The 20836-nt window shown below is 43.7% G+C and overlaps 1 protein-coding gene across 2 annotated transcripts in view; it reads right to left on the reverse strand.

The window, feature by feature from the left end:
- C4PH1orf198 (chromosome 4p C1orf198 homolog) overlaps nt 1-20836 on the reverse strand; it is a 215056-nt gene that overhangs the window by 85941 nt on the left and 108279 nt on the right. For both annotated transcript variants that reach the window (XM_069606890.1, XM_069606889.1), the window contains exon 2: nt 2052-2102. In XM_069606890.1, coding sequence (XP_069462991.1) covers nt 2052-2102 — 51 coding nt within the window. The remainder of the gene's footprint in view (nt 1-2051; nt 2103-20836) is intronic.

A 20836-nucleotide genomic window follows, 5' to 3' on the forward strand; every position in this document is an offset into this window, starting at 1 on the left:
TTAGGTTAATGTATCTAGGTTTCATTGTCAACTACATTTAATTTTGTTAGGGAAGATGCATCATATTGAAGAGTCAACACTTTTGAAAATGTACATCACATGATCAAATGCTTTTGATGGCAAACCTAGTTCTGTTACATGTAGGTTGCATACATCTTGTAACTGGTGCTCAACCCATGAGCGAGCCCATACTCCTTGACATTCTATACAATAACCCAGTTGCTTTATACCAGGTAGCCTGAAATTGAGATGACCATGCAATACAATATTGGATCTAGTTTGCTCAGTTCTCTGCCTGCTAATCAATCCACTCTGCTTAGACTCTTTCTTTCCTCTTACATAATGAATACACAAAGCGAACTAGACGCTTACACAAAGTAGTGATCAATAGTTCCAAACATCTACAGATCTATTGAAATAGCAAACACTGTAGTTAGCCTCCACAGCTCGCTTTGCTTTATGATGCATTATATATTACCACCTGAAGGAGACAGCTGGCCAAACTGTTTTCAGAGCCTTTTTTAATGATACCTATTTATTTGTGTCCATTCATGCAGCTAACCTTTTACATTTTACAGACACTCAGCTGTTGCTCGCAAAGTCTTTTCAGCCACTCGCATAGTCGCAAGAGATGTTTAAAACTTTTATGTAACATTTACTTTGCAGTAAATGTCAAACAAAAGTTTCACGGTGCATGGCTGGCCTCTAGGTGGCTGCAGTGTGCCAAACAAAGTGGGTTTGTAGTGACATGCGCCATTGTACACAAATCGCATTTAAAGATTGTTGTCGTCCATTGCTATTGGTCGAGTGCATTTCTCCTGGGTTGAATAGGGAAACTAAGTTACCCGACCTGCAGGTCTAGCTGAATTTTAAAGAATTTGCAAGGCCTGACTCCTCTAACTAATGTCTTATTTCAGTGGTACCCAAAACTGCTGTATTGTTGCTCATTTCATGTCTTGAGTACAAATAACTTCTGGTGACATTAACAATATTAGTCCAAAATTGCTAATCAAATGGGTCAGTTTGCTAATAAAATAAATTGCTAATCAATTTTTGAAAACGGATTTATGCCTTATAGTAAAGGTGCCTCGAAGCCAAGTAAAGCATCAACACGTGTGCCTGGGGTTCTGTGTTTGGGTGGCCGGAGCAAGCCAATAAGGGACCACTCTGCATCTTGGCAGATCGTTTTCTTCCTCTGACTCTTCCTGGTACTGCCTGTGCCAAGATGGGGGTCTCTTTTCTTTCCAGTGTGAATGCAATGCTTGAAACAAACTAGTTGAGGGGTTTACAGCATTTTGCTCACATTGGGTGTGTGGTGAAATTATAATAACATTGTATGCCAGGCGTGAGAACATTCCAGGGGGAACGTGGTTGTTGTACTTTAGCTTCCTTCACTGTATTCTCCATGTTCAGGTGGTCATGGAATCGAGTGCTCCGTCCACGAAACTCAGATGTTCATCCCGGGTCCTCCTAACAAAATTAAATTACTACTACGATGCTGCATGCGGGGCTTATAATGCACCCAACAGCTTGGCCGGGCTCTTCTGTGAATAGCGGTTGGATAATGTACGAGGAGGCTCAGTGAAAGACACGCCTGCATAAAACACGCTGAAGCAACTACCACTTTAGCAATGCTTGAGCAGGGATCTTGTGTTCTCCAAATGGATTCTGTTCTGTGTGCACAGTGTGCTTTCTGCTCTGTCACAGGGTCTTTGACCCTCGGCGAACTTGGGGACTGTCCTCTGCAGGGGTGTATCCAGTATTGCAAAAGTGTGTGTGTGGGGGGGGGTGCCCATGGAAAAAGTCCTGTTACCCCCCCCCCCAAACACAGTCCGCACAATTATATATGGTCTCGTTCGCACCCAAAAATGCTTGAGCAGGGATCTTCCTGAACAAGAGGAGGGTTGGCCATTATGCAGTTTATTCAGAGGGATTAGTAGAACCTCCACTCAAGACTAAAAACGCAGAAAACATTCTTCAAATTGTACAGCAACAGCAATTAGCTAGGGTAACAATATGTATGTGCATACATTCTGGGTTATGTAACTTACCCTGGTTTCCCAAGAGAAAGGAGCAGAGTGTTCATCTTGCCACGTAATGTCCTAAAGAAAATGAAAGAATAGGTCAGAAAAGTGCAACTAAAATGACAAAGATCCAGTCTAAAAGAGCCAGCAATGCAAGACACAATCACATCATTCCAGTGAAGGCGGCAGCGTCCTCTACCGCCATCCACCGGGTCCCAGAGAAAGGAAGCATTTTTCTTATTTTACACAAACACAGGGTGAAGCAGCTTTCCTGAGGTTTTTCCCGTAGGCACGTCTGTGCTCGGAACTTTTGCATCTATTACAAGACAACATGTATTGTATTTATAACGCGCTCAATACTTTCTAAGCGCGGGCCCAGGGATCGAACCAGTGTTGCATTTGGCTGTGATTTTTGGCTCAAAGATGTTTTATTGTATTGTTCATATATAACGCACTTAATAGCAGCGAGTGGTTTCCAAGTGCAGGGTCGGGATTCGAACCTGTGTTGCGCTGCGTTGTCTTGCTTCCAAGCAGTGGTTGAAATGGAAAAATATGTGAAGGGGGCTCACACAAGGGCCGGAGTTTGGAGGCGGGGCGGAGTTCCGAGGAGGCAGAATTCGGAGGGGGAGCTGGCAGTTTAACTTCGATCAAAGGATGTTCGAATTAGTTTAATTAAAAATGGAGCAATTTCTTTCATGGCTTGAAAAGAACACAAACCATAATAAGATACGCACCCAAATATATAAACATATCTTACTATGATTTGTGTACTTTTCAAGCCATCTTCTCAAGATTACAACTACCAGAATCTATTTGGAAAAAACAATGATCGCCGGGCCCCCAGCTTTGGGAGCTTGATAATGTAATGCTGTGTGTGCACAGTGCGGTTTACATTACCGCGCCTGCGAAGCTGGGAGCTCCGATCATTGTGTTTTCCAAATGGATTCTGCTGTGTGTGCACAGTGTGCTTTCTGCTCTGTCACAGGGTCTTTCACCCTCGGCGAACCTGGTGACTGTCCTCTGCAGGGGTGTATCCTAGGGTGACCAGACGTCCGGGATTTCATGGTTGGGTGGTAAGGTAATTAAAATTGTACTTTTTTTTCACAACACTCACAGAATTTTGAAGTTGGAGGATTGGCTCGAACCCCCATCCTTTCAGGTACAAGTCACAACACTTACTGACTGTGCCACAGAGACTGGGTGTAAATGAGTGTACAGCAAGCCATGTTATATCAACTAGAGCAAACGCCTGTTTTGAATTAACAAGATTTACAGACAAAACTGCACAAATTAAATCATATACATAAAAAAAAAACTGCATGATCATTACAGATGCAGGAAATCCTCTATAGAGGGCTCTGTGTCCAGGCGCTCTGGGGCAAAATACATGCAAACCTCCTAATTTAATAAATTGCCATAAGTAAACAAAGTGGCAAATAACTTTGTGGTGCAACATATGTAAACTGCACTATTATTATATATGGAGCAACTCTATAGCACTGTTTTTTTTTAAATAATAGCTTCTGTTTATATATCATGCTATGAAGTGAATCAGAATCACTTACAGAGCTGCAGAAAAGACTGCGATTAAATGATTTGCCCAGGATCACACACTTTGGTTAAATGGTGAAACCGAAATGTGGACAATTTCAGCATCTGAGCACATCTTTCCAGGTTTTGCCGATATACGTATTTATTAAGGTTTTGCTTTGCATTTCATGTGCTTAAATAATACTATTTATAGAAATGCCTTGGAAGCAAACCACATTACATAATAAACTAGCCTGACATAGCAAACTAATTATACACTACATACATTGTCATAGAAATAAGTTGAGCAATAGGAGTATGGCTTTAGTTTTGTTCCCCCATTCTGCATTAAAAGTGAGCCCAACAAACCCCCCCTGGGATTTAAAGCCATAGTCATTATTTCATACAGCATGCCACATTGTACACACTTATCACTCCCTCCCATTCACATTTCTACAGAGACAAAAGTCCCTGCCAATAGACCCCCCTCATCAGTGCCTAATGCCTCACATGCGAATGCCCTGTCTGCACAGAGCAACATGAGAGCCCCTCAGCTGCCTGCAGCTCCTTGGGGCATTGTCCTGGCAGAGGGAACCCTCCCCATTCAAAAACGTTAAAGTATCCTGCTTCCAGGATAATGAGCGCGCTGAGCAGGAATTTTTCGGCACGCATTGTCCTGCCAGCAGGACACCTTTCCCACAGGTCACCCTCAATGAGGGGCCAAACGGGAGAGGTGATTAATGTCTGCAGCTGCACCCACACCAGCTCGATATGTTTATTCAGATTTTTAAAGCACACAGCATCCCAGGGGCATCGTGGCGCTGTTACAAGTATACGTGTCTTGTTATAAGGAAGGTTAAGTAGTTTCATTGATATTTGCATTTACGATTCATGTTAATGTTACATAGTACAGAGAGGGTATTATAAAAATTGCATTTACAGAAAATCTTAAGGTTACATAGTTGTACAATTACATAATACCTGTAAGAAGATGGCAAGTATATCGCAACTAGTTGGTGTGCAGAGGTTTATGTAAAGAGCGTGGTTTTGAGGGATTTGCGATATGTCACAGGGCCTCCGTGATGTAATGGGCTCTGTGCGAGCGCACTGTGCATGGTTCTTTGACGGGCTGGGGCAGTGCATACCTGCCCATATTAGATAAACAAAAACCCAGAGAATTACGTCACCTGAGCCCCGCCCACATCACCATAAAGCTCCGCCCACACATGCGCCAATTGCTACCGATTGAGTTCACTGAAATTGCCTAATTAACTTGTGTCCAAATTTCTTTTACGTTTAACTTAACTCGGTTTTAAGAACTGTTTGCAAAATAATAGTTAGACGAATTGCTGAGCATGCCCTACAAATCACGGTGAAAGTGCAACTGGATCTAAACATGTATCAATCATGTTGTGTAAAGTCTGTCAAGTCAATTGAGTTTACTTGAAAGGTAGCCTGCAAGAAACTGTTTTCTCAACAGTGTGGAACACGCTGCTTAGTCTGAGTCTGTGGAAGGAAGCCCGAGCGGTTTATAGTTTATTTTCGCAGAAGCACTATGTAACGGTCTTGAGCTGGAGGAAGCAGCACAAGTCGCTCGCCTATTAAAATGCTTGGATAATTTGAAACGTGTGAGTGGAGACGGTGCTGTGTGAGCACATGGCCGGCTCCATGGCAGCCTGGGTCCTGCGTCTAGCCTCTGTGTCTGCCTACCTGTGCACATATTGTAGAGGCGGCCCCCAATATCTCACAGATTTCCTTTCCGTCAGCGCAGAAGTGCCTTACAGTGGGCCATTTGAAGACTCCTGGAAAACCCAGAGACTCCATGCTCTTCCCCGGAGAAGAGCGCAAGAACCCGGAGGTTTAAATATGGTATGGCATTTATAACGTGCCTATCCACAAGCGTTTCTAGGCGTTTAGGGGCAGAGGCAAGCCAGAACCCAAGATCCGGGTAGACAACTGATGCCGGATCTTGGATCCGGCGAGAGCTGGACCATTAGCCAGCACTGCTTCCAAGACAAACACATTGCCCCCGAGCTATCCTTCCTCCCCTACCTAATGTGTCCAGATGCACGCACTGGCTCTCTCACTCTTACATTGAGTGTGTAGATATTGGCAATAGGTCTGTATTGTGTGGAGCCTGTCATTCACCATTTGTGGGTGTTTTTCAGTATTTATCATAATGTGTTCAGTTAACATATATTAATGTGTAGAACAAGGTTTGAAGGGAGGTCTCAAATCATAATTAGTTTGTTAACTTGCTTAGGTATGCTACATTCAGGTTTGGTTTTCACCTTACTCTGGGGACCAGAGACTACCTTTAAATGGGCAACACTTTTGACCCAATGGCGGTAATGTTTCAGGACCTCATAAAATAAACGACGGGGTCACATTTCGTTTGCACTTAAGTGCCAAAAATGTATCTGTGCAATTTATCAAATGCACTACAAAGTGCAAAAATTAGGCATAAAAGCAGCCAAAATCACCCTTATTGCCTTTTCTTGCAAATTGTCTAAATGCCGCCTGCCATTTAAACATGGCAGTTAGATTATAGCAGGTGTAAAATGTAGCCAGTCCAATGCATTAGCGCCAGCATGAAAACCAGATGCTGGCGGTAATGCATGCTGACTTGTGTGGTAGATGGGGTGGCGAAGTAGTTCTACTCAAGGCCCCCAACCGACCGTACAAATCAATCAATACATGGCAAAATGCAACAAGCATGCGTAAAGGCCCAAGGGCACAGACTCTATAGAGACAGGCTCATTGATGACCTCTGCGAGGAGGCCCTTCCACTCCAATCTTCTGCAATCGATGCCGAACCAGTGTGATCCGATCAAGTTGTTTCCACTAGGAGTAGCCAAGCACAGGCAGCTGATTATACCCTACTGGGTCAACTGCACCACACATGAATAACATCCAGTGTCTAACTGCTCTTTACCTGCAAAGCACAATTAGCCTCTGCAGAAGGCACAGCTCTTTTTGCACAGTGCATATTTTGCCCCAAATGTGAAGGTCCGAGTGGTGCAAACTGTACAGCATACATGTAAACTAGAATCCATGAATCATTGGCAAGCAAAGTAAACCTAAAATAATAAATATCCATAAAAAAAAAGTATCCCTGCCGTATCTTGCACTGCATTTTTCAAAATGTATTTTGCATTTGGTTTGAAACAAACCTTGCACATAATCACACTTAAATCCATATTAACAACATAAACTATCATTTTAAAACATTAGAAATATGGTATAAAAGGTAGAAAACATCAAATTAATAGATATCCGTAAAAAAGAAGCATCTCTGCAGTATTGTGCACTGAATTTGCAACATTTTTCTGAGTGGCATGTGTCCTGGAAAATTGCTGTGTATGCATCCTTGCTGTAGATCGACTTGCAACGTGCTTTACTTGACACATTTACATAGCACAGGTCCCAATAGCTTGAAGCAACCATCTCTAGCAGCTGGGGGGCAGACGTGAAGACCCCGACGTTAACTGCTTTCCATCCACCATGTCTTGCCAATGGAATGGGGTATCCCCCGGCCAGCGTGCATAGCTAGCTGCTCGCCGACATGCACTGCAAGTGTATGCATGGCCAAAGATGACACGTCAGCTTGGGAGTATGCCTCAATGAGCATAACCTGATCCTGCACACCAAGTTTCAATCAATTGTATGTTAGCAGCACAGTCGCCACACACAACTTTAGCCGTATCTAGAGTACGATGCAACATGGCGTCTCCCGGACCACCTGCGGATGTAACCTCCCATTGCACTTACCACACCCATGGAATTGTAGGACGACGTAGACTCAGCTGTTCCAGACGCTCATATTTCACATCCCTTTTGTGAACCCGGAACCTCCAAGAACGAGATACAGCGCTTGCAGCATACTGTCATCGCTCAGTCAACAGCTGACCATTTGAGTCTGGTTGAGTTGCCCGCTCTCACATGCGGTACGGTCGGCCTTTCTGCCAAGTTCCAGCCTAGGAAGTCATCCAAGTGTACCAAAAAAGTAATGAGCTATGTTTCTCTCTGCCTCTACCCTCTGCCTCCAGCTTCCCGCCGACCCACTATTATGCACCTTCCCCTTTGTAATCACCCACCATTCACTTCACCACTTGCACTTCTCAAGGGACTTCCCCAGGATTATAGCACCACCCTTTCCTCGCCCATTACATGCACCCACAGCTTTGCCAGCAGAAATTTCAAGTTAATCATGCTGAAGCAGAAAACACACGCTGATCACTAGGTTTCATAGCTCTGAGGTTTCCTGTGGCCAATGTGCGAGAGGCCATCCAGTCCCGTTTTTTCATCTTAGAATTCTGGGACTTGTAGTGTGTTATTTCCTCATTTGAAATTAAGGAAAAGTACAATTTCCAGAATTCAATGGAAAAACAAGAAGGGATGGACGTTTTATGCAAGGCCACGGAAACCTGGAGAGATCTGGAGTTTGCTTTCTGCAATTAAGCAGGGGTATATTGAGGCGCGGAATGGACCTTATGTCCCAAATAAAAGCAAACCAGCACCTGTGATATAGCTCCATGTTAAGATTGATTTTCAGAATAAACCCACAGGGGTGGATTCTGAGAGGCCACCTTCTTATAGTGAACAGGAAGACACTGATGTCTAGCCAAACTCTATAGTGCAGTGCACTATCTCAGGATGATGTGAGAGTGGTCTAAAGGATCAGATAAGACACAGAGCACAATAATAATTCAAGTTAGACAGAAGATGTACACAAATACACAATATAAGACCTTTGAATACACTAAGCAATGAAACCAGGGGCAAGTATTGTCACAAAACTATTACTATACACCTGCATAAATTCACTATTGGGTGGTGAGGGGTTCTGCTGAAAGCACACCAACACTTTACCTGTAAAGCGGTTATGCAATAGTTGACCAATGATAGGAGCAACACTTCAAGTAACTGATTGCCATTTGCTATGTTTCGCACTTGCTTTAATTAATTTAGAACCAGTTGCAGACAGGTTAAGTAAACTGGTAGAAAATGGAACACTTACAAGAAAACCTACATTAAGTTTCCTAGTCCTTAAAAAATCCAATCCTGCTAGGAAGTGGGGCCTAGTGCTCAAAAGTCACTAGTTCCGCAACAGGTACTTGATGGTTTAGTGAACAAAGTTTCCAAAGGAAAGGGTTGCAGGTAAATGTTCCAGAAGTAAAATAAATAGGTCAGTGAAGTTCCTACAAGTTTCTCACCAAATCGTACCACTCTAGGGGAAGCCTAGGAAAATGAGAAATAGGGCTAGGACTTTCCGCCCATTCGCCCCTATGGTGGATGGAAAGAGTAAGAATAGGTATGTAAACTCATGCCCCACCCCCCTGCTTACTCGCTTCAGCAACCACTTCAGTGGTTCCTGAATCCACAGGGCCTACTTACTTCTAGGGAGTGGTCAGAGTACAAGGAACAAAGGTAAACTGCACTGAACAGGCCCGACTAGAGAGGATATGTGGAGCTGCCAGTTGTAGATTCCCATGGGACAGTGCTCAAAAGCCCCAATTGAGTTACCCAAGAAAGAGTTGTGGGAGTCTCGTGAAATTGGCACTGTGAATCAATTTTCTGAGTAGTCTTGGAGACTTGAGAATGCTAGGTCATGCTAAATAAGGAGCACTCTTGCTCTAATTTTCGTCATTGGATCTTTATTATTGCTCGAGGTGCAGACACGTGTTTCGACCCCACAAGGGTCTTTATCAAGGCAGGGTTGAGCTGCTTAAGGCCAGATAAATAAGGTTGGTGGCCTGTGGACGTTTTATATATGGTAGCACTGAATAGTATCTGAGGGGGCCTTAGCCTCTGCGTCAAGCCATCTTCAGTGATCCTACTTTTAAGCTTTGGCCAGTCGAGGGAGATCAAGGGAAAGCAGCTGCAGAGGTAACTTTCGTTGTCGCAACTAGATCCGGTTAGTCAGCACTTCTGTACTCTGAGGATGAGTCGGTTCTGGAGACTGGACAGCTGTACACTCTTGGCTTGATGGGATGAAGATCTTCACAGTGCAGACAACCTCAAGAGACCTTCAAGACATGAAAAAGGGTTTCTAGGGGAGACACCTCATTCAGGTCGACGATGTGCAATCCTTGTGGGGAGATGGATCAGGAAGGCTGCACCTGCAGGTACAGGCTACATGTTCCACAAGTCCAAGATCTGCAGAATTCCAAGGCAGAACTCTGAACAGTCACCAGTACAGCGGGTTAGTCCAGGAAAGAGCTGGTCAGTCCACAGGGTGGTCCAGGGATGTTTCTGAAGGATCAGCAGGCTCAGATCCTAGAGCATGGGTTAGGACAGGTTGTTCCCATAAGCCCAGGAGTCATAGCAGTGACAAGGGCTTTCTGGAGATCAGGTGAGAGGAACAGGGCTTCCCCAGGACTTGGTTGGAGGCAATGCTGGTCAGCTTCAACAGTCATCCTTGGGTCATCAGCTAGCTGCACTTCTTAGGGGTCTTGGCTCCAATCCACCTTTAATCCAGTATTTGGACTGGAGTTGCCCCCAAGCCTACTAATGGTGAAGATCTGCACCATTCAAATTGACCGGGACTGTCCAATCATGGGTAGCCTCTGGTCAACACATCTGCCCAGCAACAGTCACACTTTGGCATGGATGTGGACTCGTTCCAGGCAGACCCAGACCGCCACTTTGGCTGGGAAAACAAAGACATTGTGCGTAAAAGTGTTTTCCATATATGGTGATTGTAGACCAGAGAGCAGGATGGTGGTCCAGGCCCAAAATGGCCAAAGGATAGGTGAAAATCTCGTGGCATGGGCATTTTAAATGATATGGTACTCTAAATGGCATTATGTGGCAAAATACAAAAGAGCACAAGTAAAAAGTTAAAAAACAGCAAAGTTGCAAAAGAAAGTTATTGGGACACAATGTCCCAACAGCACTTTACAGTAACATGATGAGTGCAGTTTTCAAAATACAATAATTGTCCGAGCAAGAACATTTTTCCAGGAGAAACCCTAGAATCGCTGGCTTTCTGGAAAATGTGGAGAAGGGCAAACCTATGGATTTCGTGGAGAAAATGGATTTCTTTGCGCAAGCTCTACAAAAAGACAGTCTTGGAGATGGAGAGAGTGCACAAAAGTCTGGGGCCAAAACCTACACATAACCAGAGACCTAGGCACTTTGTTGTGAAATTTCCTGAGGTTCCCCATCAAGGAGATTATTTTTTAAATAGGCATGTGAAATTGGTGATCTCTCCTGGGGGGGGGGGGGGGGGTCACAAGCTCATGATAAAATGAAATTATATTTGGGGTTTTGAGCATAGATGTGCTGGAGAAGAGGAAGGCATTTGATATGGCAAAGGAAAGAGCAAGGAGTAAGAAGCTCAAATATTAAATGGTATACCCAGCCATACATCGTGTTGTTATGGATGGACAGTTGCACTCTTTCACAGATCACAGAAGTGCAGTATTTTCTCAACTGATTTGGAGCATGGGCCTATGGAGGAATCTCCTGGTGCCACACAAGCCAAGAAGAAAAGATAAGACTTCCAAGGCCGCAATACATTAACATCTGGATATACCCCAAGAATTTTCCAAGTTCATTTATATACTTTTATTTTCATTTATTTTTCACAAATAAGACTTAAATTCTATTTTTAAATATGGTAAGCGTTGTTTTAGTTGAAGCGTTACCGTTAATACGGTTGCTGGATCTTTATTTTCACTCCGTAGTTCGGAGCGCATGAAGGCAAGATTCAGAGGAAAGGACCCTGCAGTATTGCCATGTGATCGCAATTCTGGAAGCCGCGTACGAGACACTAGTCCGTGAATCTCCCTGCGATATGCCCTAAAGTTGTCTGCTGAAGAGGCATCTGTGGGGGGGGGGGAGTGGAGACTGGAAGGCAAGCCTGATTGCCATTCCGTGGATTGGACCATAGTCCTAGACGTTCGAACACTCGTATAAGGATTATGGCAGCTCCAGATGCAGCTGGTTAAGCAGGAAGGGAACAAGGAATGGAACAGTGCAGCGGAGTGTTGAACGTACAATAACCCCCAATACTTGCTCCAATGAAAGATACTGTAAGGGACAGGGGATTATTTGTCTAAACAAACTGAATGAATGGGGAGGTGTTAGCCTGTTGAGGGGACATCAGTTTGAAGGGCTAACAGTGAACTATTCCACAATGCCGTTTAAACTGTTTAAATAATAGTGTTTTCTTACTCACGCTTGGCATTCATATTTGCCATTTATATGTCAGCTCTAGATTGTAAACTATTTTCAGGAGAATGAATAGCTGTAGGTATAAAATAATTATTATGATTTTTTTCTATTTATTTCCATCCAGGGTAAATAGGGAGGAGTGCTTTAAAGGCTGTAATATACATTTTGAGGTTTTCAACCAAAAGAAATAAAAGAAAAATGAGATTTTCAGTTCTGTTGGTTTAGTCCAGAGCTTCGATGTACAACTTGATTTTGCTTTTTATTGTGGAGGGAGGTGGGGGCGGGGGTTCTATATTATAGCTTATAATGATAATTGAATAGGGCGCAGTATTCTGGGAGAACGGTTCAGAACATTTGCTGCATTGTACATATTGGTATAGTCCATCATCCTGCTGTGATGCTGACTGTTTCATTTAAGATGTTAATGTGTTGTCTTTTATTGTTGTGCAGTATGTGCGACTTATCAGTGATGTGTATATTGTATGTGTGTAGGTTAACGCCTATGCTTCGTATACCAGTGAATGCTAATTGTATTAAAATGGTTCTCGTCATAAAGCTTCACGAGTGCCCAATTACAAACTTAAACTTACCAGCACTATCTGCAGGACTCCTTACTTACATCTGTAATTTACACGCACTGGTTAGTACTGAATCCAAGTTAGCATATGGGATGATTGTTACTGGTTCCATTAATGGAGATTATAGAGGGAGGAAGGGAGGGGAAACTATCAGAGAGCTAGTATTACTCAATGAGAGAGTTCTCGTTCTGCACATGGAATGTTAAGGATCTGAACTGCCCTCAAAAAAGGAGAAAGGAGATGTTGCGATTATGGAGGGCAAGGGCAGATGTTGGTTCTTCTACGAGAGACTTGCCTGGTGTAGGGGTCTAGGAATCTTTTCAAACACAAGATACACTTAGACAACGTTAAATTGCAATGTCTCTAAATGTAGAGGGGTGGGGATTTTGTTCCGCAAGGGGATGGGCATGAGCGTGGAGAGTGGCCATGGATGATTCTTGTTGATGTAGGTTATGAAGGAAGCCTAGTAACAATTGGATCCATTTACGGTCCATGTGCAGCGGGGGGCACTTTTATGCAGAGTTATCTTCCTTTCTGTGTGATATGAGCGGAGAGTCCATTACATTGGATGGTGACTTGAACTCTGTTCTTGATAAATTAGATCGCTCAGCGCTGTGCAACTACACTGCATTAGGGGCAAGTAGGGAATTTGGGAAGTTCCTGCATAAATTTGATCTAGTGGACAGTTGGAGAATTCTGCATTCTGCGGAGAGAGAATATTCCTTTTTCTCCCTGGTCCATGATTCGTATTCTAGAATCAACTTTTTTTTTTCACCTCAGACTTATTGAGAAGACCGTCTGAGTTGAAATGCTGGAACAAGGACTGTCGGATAATTTTTATCATTTTATGCTTAAACTGGTGTTGAATCTGGGTTGTGTGCGGACAGCCTTCCCTAGGTGGCACCTACAATCTTTCATACCGAATGATCGCGATACATTGAAATATTTATTAAGGTTTATTCCTTTTTTTATATGAATGGAGGTTCAGACAGATTAATGGTTTCGGACAGTTTTAAAGCGACTGTTCGCTGGGATTTGATGAATCCGACATCTCATGCCAGGAAGGCAGGATTAGGACAGCTGAGGGGTTTGGAGGAGGAACCTGGTGGGTTACAAAAGGAATATCAACTATCAAAAAGTATGAAGAACAAGACAAGGATGGACAGAGCAAGAGAAAGTATTGTTTTATATGAAACAGAAATACTGTGAGAAAGGGGATAAAGACGGCCAACTCTTAGCTAACAAGTTAAAAAGGCATGGTGGAGAGGTCATACTTTTAAAGAATTGTAAATGAGCATGGTGAAATAGTGGCAAAAAGGGAGGATATATGTGAAAGCTTTCTGAACTTTTATGTGTCTTTGTACACTGAAAATCAATTTCCGCCAAGGTCTAAATTTAGAGGATTTCTTTGGGAAAATTGAAATGCCAAAATTGACTGCAGAGAATGCAGCAGCCCTTGATCAGCCGATTAGTGAAGCAGAGATCCTACTTGCTATTTATTGACTAGCTTAATACAGGTAAATCTCTGGGTCTGGATGGTTTACCAGTTCAATATTATAGAGGTTTAGGACTCCATTTTTATGTCGGCTATATAACTTTTTTCCTAGAAGGTTTGTTGTGCCCATCCATGAGGGAAGCAGTTATTACCGTGATTCCAAAACTAGGCAGAGATCAAACTAAGTCCTGTAACTACAGGCCGATTTTGTTGCTTAATGTGGATGTTAAATCTTTACCAGGGTCCTGGCTAATCGGCTAGATAAGTATATTGGTGGCTTGATTGATCATTCTCAGGTTGGGTTCATGCAGGAGGGACACGATTATGATCACATTCTAAATATTATAGACATCTTGGGACTGCCAAGGAGAGGTGAAAACGATTCTATTGATTTTTATGGATGCAGAAAAAGTATTCGATTGTGTTAACTGGAAATACTTAGACTATACATTAATCAATATGGGGTTTGGAAATACATTTTTGAAGGCAGTTAGAACTTTGCATTCATCAATTTGTGCCATGGTATGGGTGAATGGGGAACTTTCGGCCCCCTTCCCCTTGTCAAGAGGTACGAGGCAGGGATATCCACTTTCACCCTTTCTTTCTAACCTGGCATTGGAGCCTCTAGTGGTTTTTATCAAACTGGAACAGGGTATTCGAGGCAGAAGGGTGGGAGATGGTGAAGTCAATGTGCTGTGCTATGCTATGCGGATGATATGACCGCAACAATGGCTAACCCAAAAGAAGGAGGGGGAAGATTAAGAAGCAGGTTAGAGGAAGTAAGTCTCTTACCAGGCCACACAATGAATTGGGAGAAATCAGTGGTCTTCCCACTTGATGCCTCACACCCACGTGGAGACTGGACTGCGTGAAATTGTTAATGGGCAGATATGAGTGTAAAGTACTTGGGAGTTCACCTTGTCAGGCATCTGAAGTGGATAGTTGAATTTAATGAAGTTAATAGAGGGTTCTACAACGGGATGTACAAATGGCTTCAATGGACGCCTAATATTTGGGCAAAGATTAATGCAAGTAAAATGGTGCTTTTATCAAAGGTTCTCTACATTATTCAATCACTCCCTCTGAGGTTTCCAAAGAAGGTGCTCAGGCATATTGCTAGCATTTTCTAAAATGTTTTAATGGGGAGAGGGAGAGAGCCCTGGGATTCTGCGATACATTTTAGTGTGTCCAGTGTGTGAGGTGGGTTTTGGGTACCCTAATCTAGAACACTATCACAGGGGGTTTCTATTGAAAAAGTCTTCACTTTATTTAGCTGAGAGAGATAATAGCATTCCACTGTGGATGCCCATAGAAAAGGCTAGATTTTCACAATATTCCTTGGAAGATGTATATTGCATGGAGAAAATGCCCAATGTAGCTGTGAAATTACCCACTACTGAAGCAACTAGAGGTGCACTTGTTTCATGGATGGTAGGTTGTGGCGAGAATTTTTGGATTCATCATGGTGCGTCTCTGCGATATAACCCAGGGCTACAAATTGAGAAGAGACTGTGCTGGCGGATGTGGAAAGGAATTTTAAAAATGCGAGATGTTTGGAATAATGGGCAGATGGTTCCTTTTGACTTAGAATCAATTTTGGTTTAGGGAGGAGGGAATTAAGGAGGTATACAGAGTTGGAGTCTCTTCTGAGGCAAGGGATGTTAATGGACCAAGGAGGGATAAAGCTATGGCCTGTAATTTGTTTGACTTGCCGCCTCGCATGGCATCAACAATCCTAAAAATCATGCCTATGGATGTCTCCTGTGCTGTCTCCTGGGAAAGATTGCGGCAAGCATGGATGAAAGAACTGGGTAGGGACATATCCTTAATAAAATGGGATAGTATATTAGGAGTGGGTACGAAGTCAAAGATGGATTTGAATCTGCGATTCATTCGTCAGAGGATTCTGAGCCGCCTGTATGTGACCTTTGCGCGGATGCTTGAGTTAGGTATGACAAATGAGGAATCCTGCTGGGGATGTGTTCAAAGGGGAGGTGCCCGGTTACATAAGCTATGGGAATGCTCATGAGTGTCTGGATTTTGGGGAGAGGTTCTGCACCGGTTGGATACAATTTTGGTAGTGGTGTTTCCTAGATCGCCTTATCCAGTAGTTCTGCTTTCAGATACGGGGAGATGTAATGTGGCTCGAGGCTATGGTAGCTGGATAGATAAAGCGCTGGTGATGGCAGCTAAGCAAATCTTGAGAGTTTGGAAAACAAAGAATAAGCCAAAGGTAGAGGGCTGGCTGTCAGATTTAGAGACTTTCCAGCTATGAGAAACAATGATGCAAAAACTGAAACGTGAGGGTGATTATTTGGAGATGTGGGAACCATTTATTGACTTGCATGGTTGAGATTAGTCTTCCACTGAAATAGTTGAGGAGAATGTGAGATTTGTAAGGATCTGGGTGGATGTGTGTGTGTGTGTGAGATAACCGAGTGTGAATCGTGTCCCGTTATCTACATACGTCTGTATATGTTTTTTACATTTTATTTAGTAACATTGCATTGGGTTAGTTTTAGATGGTGACATTATGTTTGGGGGCTCCATAAGGAGGAATGAAACTAGCCTAAATTTCCCCTCTTTCAGGAAAACTACCATTTGAATTGTAATTATGTATCTCACCGAGTCTATATTGATGTTTGCAATATGTTTATCATCTCAAAAAATATGTTTTTTCAAAATACAAGAATTACACCGACACTCCCAATATGGATTGTCTTGGGGTCTGATCAGTCTCCCCCATAAAAAGTGAGCAAAAGCATGGGAAGTAAAGCTGGGGGCTTAACTTCACTCCAAAATCAGGCCAGGAAGCAGACAATAGCAAAAATATAGGATGCCCCATTTAAGTTTATGGGAGTAAACAGCAAAGAGAAAACGTTTCCCAACACTCAGCAAGATGCGACACAGTTACTGGCAGGGCTTGAATCCACAGTAAACGGTGAAAGAGTGCCTTGCCTGCCGTCCAAAAACAGGGTCCTGGATCACGAGAATCAAGGAAACTATGAGGGATTTACAGTACCCCAATAATTAGAGCAATGTCATACCCTTTATTTCCTGCCCACTTCGACCCGAGCCCAGGGGTTTGGTGCAGGTGTTATCCTAGCAGATTACACAATGCATTGCACATCAGAATGACCGAGGATAGATAACATGCCCCTCACGAGTCTCCTTCGGCAGTGCAGCCACAGGTGTAACTCTCAGACAAGCCTTAAAATGTCGAGCTGGAACTCTCTGCTTTGCTCATCCTGGGGCTTGTCTGCCTTTCCGTTAGCTGTTGTCATCTACCTCGGCGTGCCCCACCCCCTGCCAACTGTAGGGGTCATGACCCGCGAGAAGAGAGCACGCCGTGGAACAACAAAACAGACCCGAGCCAAACATACGCAAAACAAAGGGGGCTTTGAGGCAAAAATCAAATGTCTGTCAGTGGCAACTTTCTTTTAAAAACGCTCAAGGCCAATGTTTTGCAGTCCTCTGTATGGAGATAAAAAAGCAAAACATATGCGAAATAAACTTTCTTCTTAAATCAAGGGGGGTTTAATAAATGTACAGCACATTTACAAACTAACTGCAATAAAAGTAATCATATTGGAACCGGCATGTTTTAAGTGCAAATACCTTCCATCTAATAAGTTAAGAATAGATCACATCAAATACCTTTTGGGCCCAAGTATGGGCATGCCTTCTAGCTGAAGTGGCTCAACATCGAATGTCCGCCCCGCCAGAGCGAGACAGGGCCCCGAATTGATAGTCTACAGGATGCTAAATCAAGGTGAACACACACTGCTGGGTTTCGAATCTTGGGTTGCAGATCACGGACTTAGACCCGTAAGTACATTCTTATGGTTTGTTATTTTAAGTATCCTAGTTCGGGAAGAGAAGAACATGAGCTTGTGAAGCCATGGGTGTGGTGGAATCACATCGAAAATCGAGCCTCGAACTGGAAGATGTCTTAACCTGGGGGCACAAAGGTATCCTGGCTCCTGGTTGATGAGGTCCGTTGTGTCTCCAGGGCCCACCTCTTCATTGCCTTTCTCTGAAAATGCAAATGCTCGCTCTAGCGAGACCTACAAATAAGGCTTTTCTTCCCGTACACTGGTTTATTTCCAGTTCAAAGGAACATTTCAATGCAATCAGAAAACATGTGTTTGGCTAAATTTTCTGAAATAACTGCATTGAATCCAGGGTTTGTTTCAAACTAGTGATAACGTGAGGAATTTTCCTAGAAGCACGGAGCCAAGTGCCTTTGTTCGGTCTTGTAAAACTGTAACTTTAAACAGAAGTTGTCTTGTGCATTGGCAACGCCTGACTCTGCGCTACTAACAACTGAGCCAAGAGGAGCCAGCTGGATACCAACAGAACACTAGGTCTACTGAGTCAAAGGGATCTGAAGACTTCAAAACAATTCACAAGGGTGGCACACACAAGTCCCTTTGTGTGTTCTGTTCGATGTGATCAACACTTGGTGTTCGCCTACCGGACACAAATAAATACATTGGCAAAGCCAACAGCTATGGGTTTTATGTAGGCTTGGGACAGGGACTTGTAGACACTGCCCTAATGGTACAAGTTGGATATCAGACAGCCACAGCAGGAACATGGTGCGAGAACCTGGGCATATGCAGTCAGTGGCTGGCAAATGCCCGTCTAACACCTATAACACAAGCCAAAACTGTTTACTTGGCCATTGCTCGTTTTCAACTGGATTTCATTGCAAGGAACAGATGTGAGAACATGCATGACTTCTAAAACATGTTGCTGAATGCATAGTTGGTTAACACATTTTTATTACACCAGGCCCTAATATACAGCAGTAAATAAGCGTTTAACTCAAAATACTGGCTAGAAATAACACTGGCAGGCCTTATACAGCACAGCGTTTGATGTTACTGGGTGAAAAGCTAACTCAGAGATTCCAGGAGGGGGTCTTTCAGGTAGAAGGGGCGGGGAGGAGCAGTGCCTTGGAACTGCCAAAGGCAGGTAATCGGAGATAAAAAGAAATGCTTTAAAGTAAAAACGCAGGCAGTTTGTCCATCCTCAAACCACCACCCTCCCATTTGTACTCCAATGCAGTAGTTTAGCCTCATCGCTGGCGATAATCTAGTAGCCAAAACTAAATGTCACGGTTAGGAAATGTAACCCCTGCACCAAGTTCAAATAAAGGACTTTCTAAAACAGCAGGATATAGAAGTTAAAGACGGTGTCAGCGTTGTATGCAATGTTGCAACTTGCAAGATTCATTCGATAGCGCTAGGATAGCGCTATATTACTTGGGGACATTGTGTGCCAGTGCAGAAAGAGCACAGCCAATGTTTCTTCTTCAGGATCTGCCCATTATCTGCAGAACGAAATGTGAAACCTGTTGGACAATTTTGCTAAGATGATCAAACTAGATCTTACAATGTTGCCCATAAACCGAAATCCTTCTCAAATGTCAGGCTTAAGGATTTTCATACCCACTAGTGTCGTTAGAGCTGGTCTCACGCGCCAAGGTAAAGGACTTATGTGCCGTGACTGATGCAGGGCTTGCAACAGCGGCCAATGGAGCAACAGTGAAGAACTATGTCACTACTTGGGCACGTGTTTCCCCTTTACCAATAAGCTGTAGGCAAGGATTTCAATAGTACCATCACATGTGGACTTTGCTGACACAGTGTGCTTGGGGCACTCGAACGCAAAGACTACAGATGATTGCAACTATAGCCGCCCAAATGCTCTTGAGGCTGAGAAAATGATGCCATGTAACGCCGTCCAATAAAGGACAGCGCTGAACTTTAAGCCCTCTGCAACAGTCCATATTCATCCCCCACAGCACGCTCTGTGCCTCTGGAAACGCAATCAGCTGGTAATTGCAAGGTTACGCCTGGCAAGACTAGGAGGAGGATCGTTCACCTTGTGCATAGCAGAGCGTGAGAATACACTTCTGGCAAACTTTCAGAACGGGTGTGCTCATGGTAACTTACCCTGTTAGGCTGGTCTTTTGCTCCTCCTCAAATTCGCCAGGCGACCTCTTTGGAGGAGACAGTGCACTGTAAAAGACCAAAATAACTTAACACACTTTATCGACACTGCAGAACCTTGTATCTGCTTCCCCGGATTTGCCGGTGTTTAGGTTCATTTGTTAGGGTCATTGGGAACCATCTGCCCCCTAGGAACCCATGTAATGCTCAGGTCAAAATAAATCTGTGTGTGGGTCAGAAAGCTCTTCTTCTTTAGCATGTTAGCCTCAGATAAAAAGCTCAATACAACCCTCTGCTCACCAGGCTTCAACAACATATTAAAACCCTTCAAAGAACAGGTCGAGTCGGGCAGTTTCGGCCTTGGACAAACCGTTCTGACGTGGGTTAAGGGCATTCTCCACTGCATGGTGGAAAGAACAAACCTCATTTCCGGATGCATTTGAGCGCAAAGTCCAGCCATCCAGATAAGCGGCGTACCTTTGCCATTTATATCCCCAAAATTACGAAAATGCACCAAAAAAAAAAAAAAAAAAAAAAAAAAAGAAGTTAAGCAGGTCTCTGCCCCTTGGGATCAAACATTCTTTTGCCACAGAAATGTCTACTTTTACAAATTAAAATAAGTCTTCGACTGCCTACAAGCCCCCACCGCCGTCAGCAATGAGAACGTCTGTTTTTGATCCTTGAAAAGTCGTTATGCACCCAAATTCCAAAAGTATGGAATAAAACACACCCCACTCAAAACCTCAAAGTCCACAGTCTTCAGCAGATTTAGGGCCTCATCACGACTTTAGCGGTAACCCTTAAATCCGGCGGTCGCGCTATTACTGCTGGATTTAAGGGTCCACCAAATCAGGACTTCGGCGGATTTCGCCCCAGCTCTTGGCTGGGGGGAAATCCGCCGAAAATTCGCGCTTTTACCGCTGGCGGGAAATCCGCCGGCGTTAAGAGCGTGTATTTTCCCCATTGAGCCCAATGGAATGGGGAATGAGGAATTACATTACCGCCGAGGAGTTCGGCGGTAGGGCTAAATCGTGTTCAGGCCCTTAGTCAGCAGTAAAGAAAACGTCC

Source organism: Ambystoma mexicanum, chromosome 4p (genome assembly GCF_040938575.1).
Source record: "Ambystoma mexicanum isolate Mex_15411 chromosome 4p, UKY_AmexF1_1, whole genome shotgun sequence".
Taxonomy (NCBI): Eukaryota; Metazoa; Chordata; class Amphibia; order Caudata; family Ambystomatidae; genus Ambystoma; species Ambystoma mexicanum.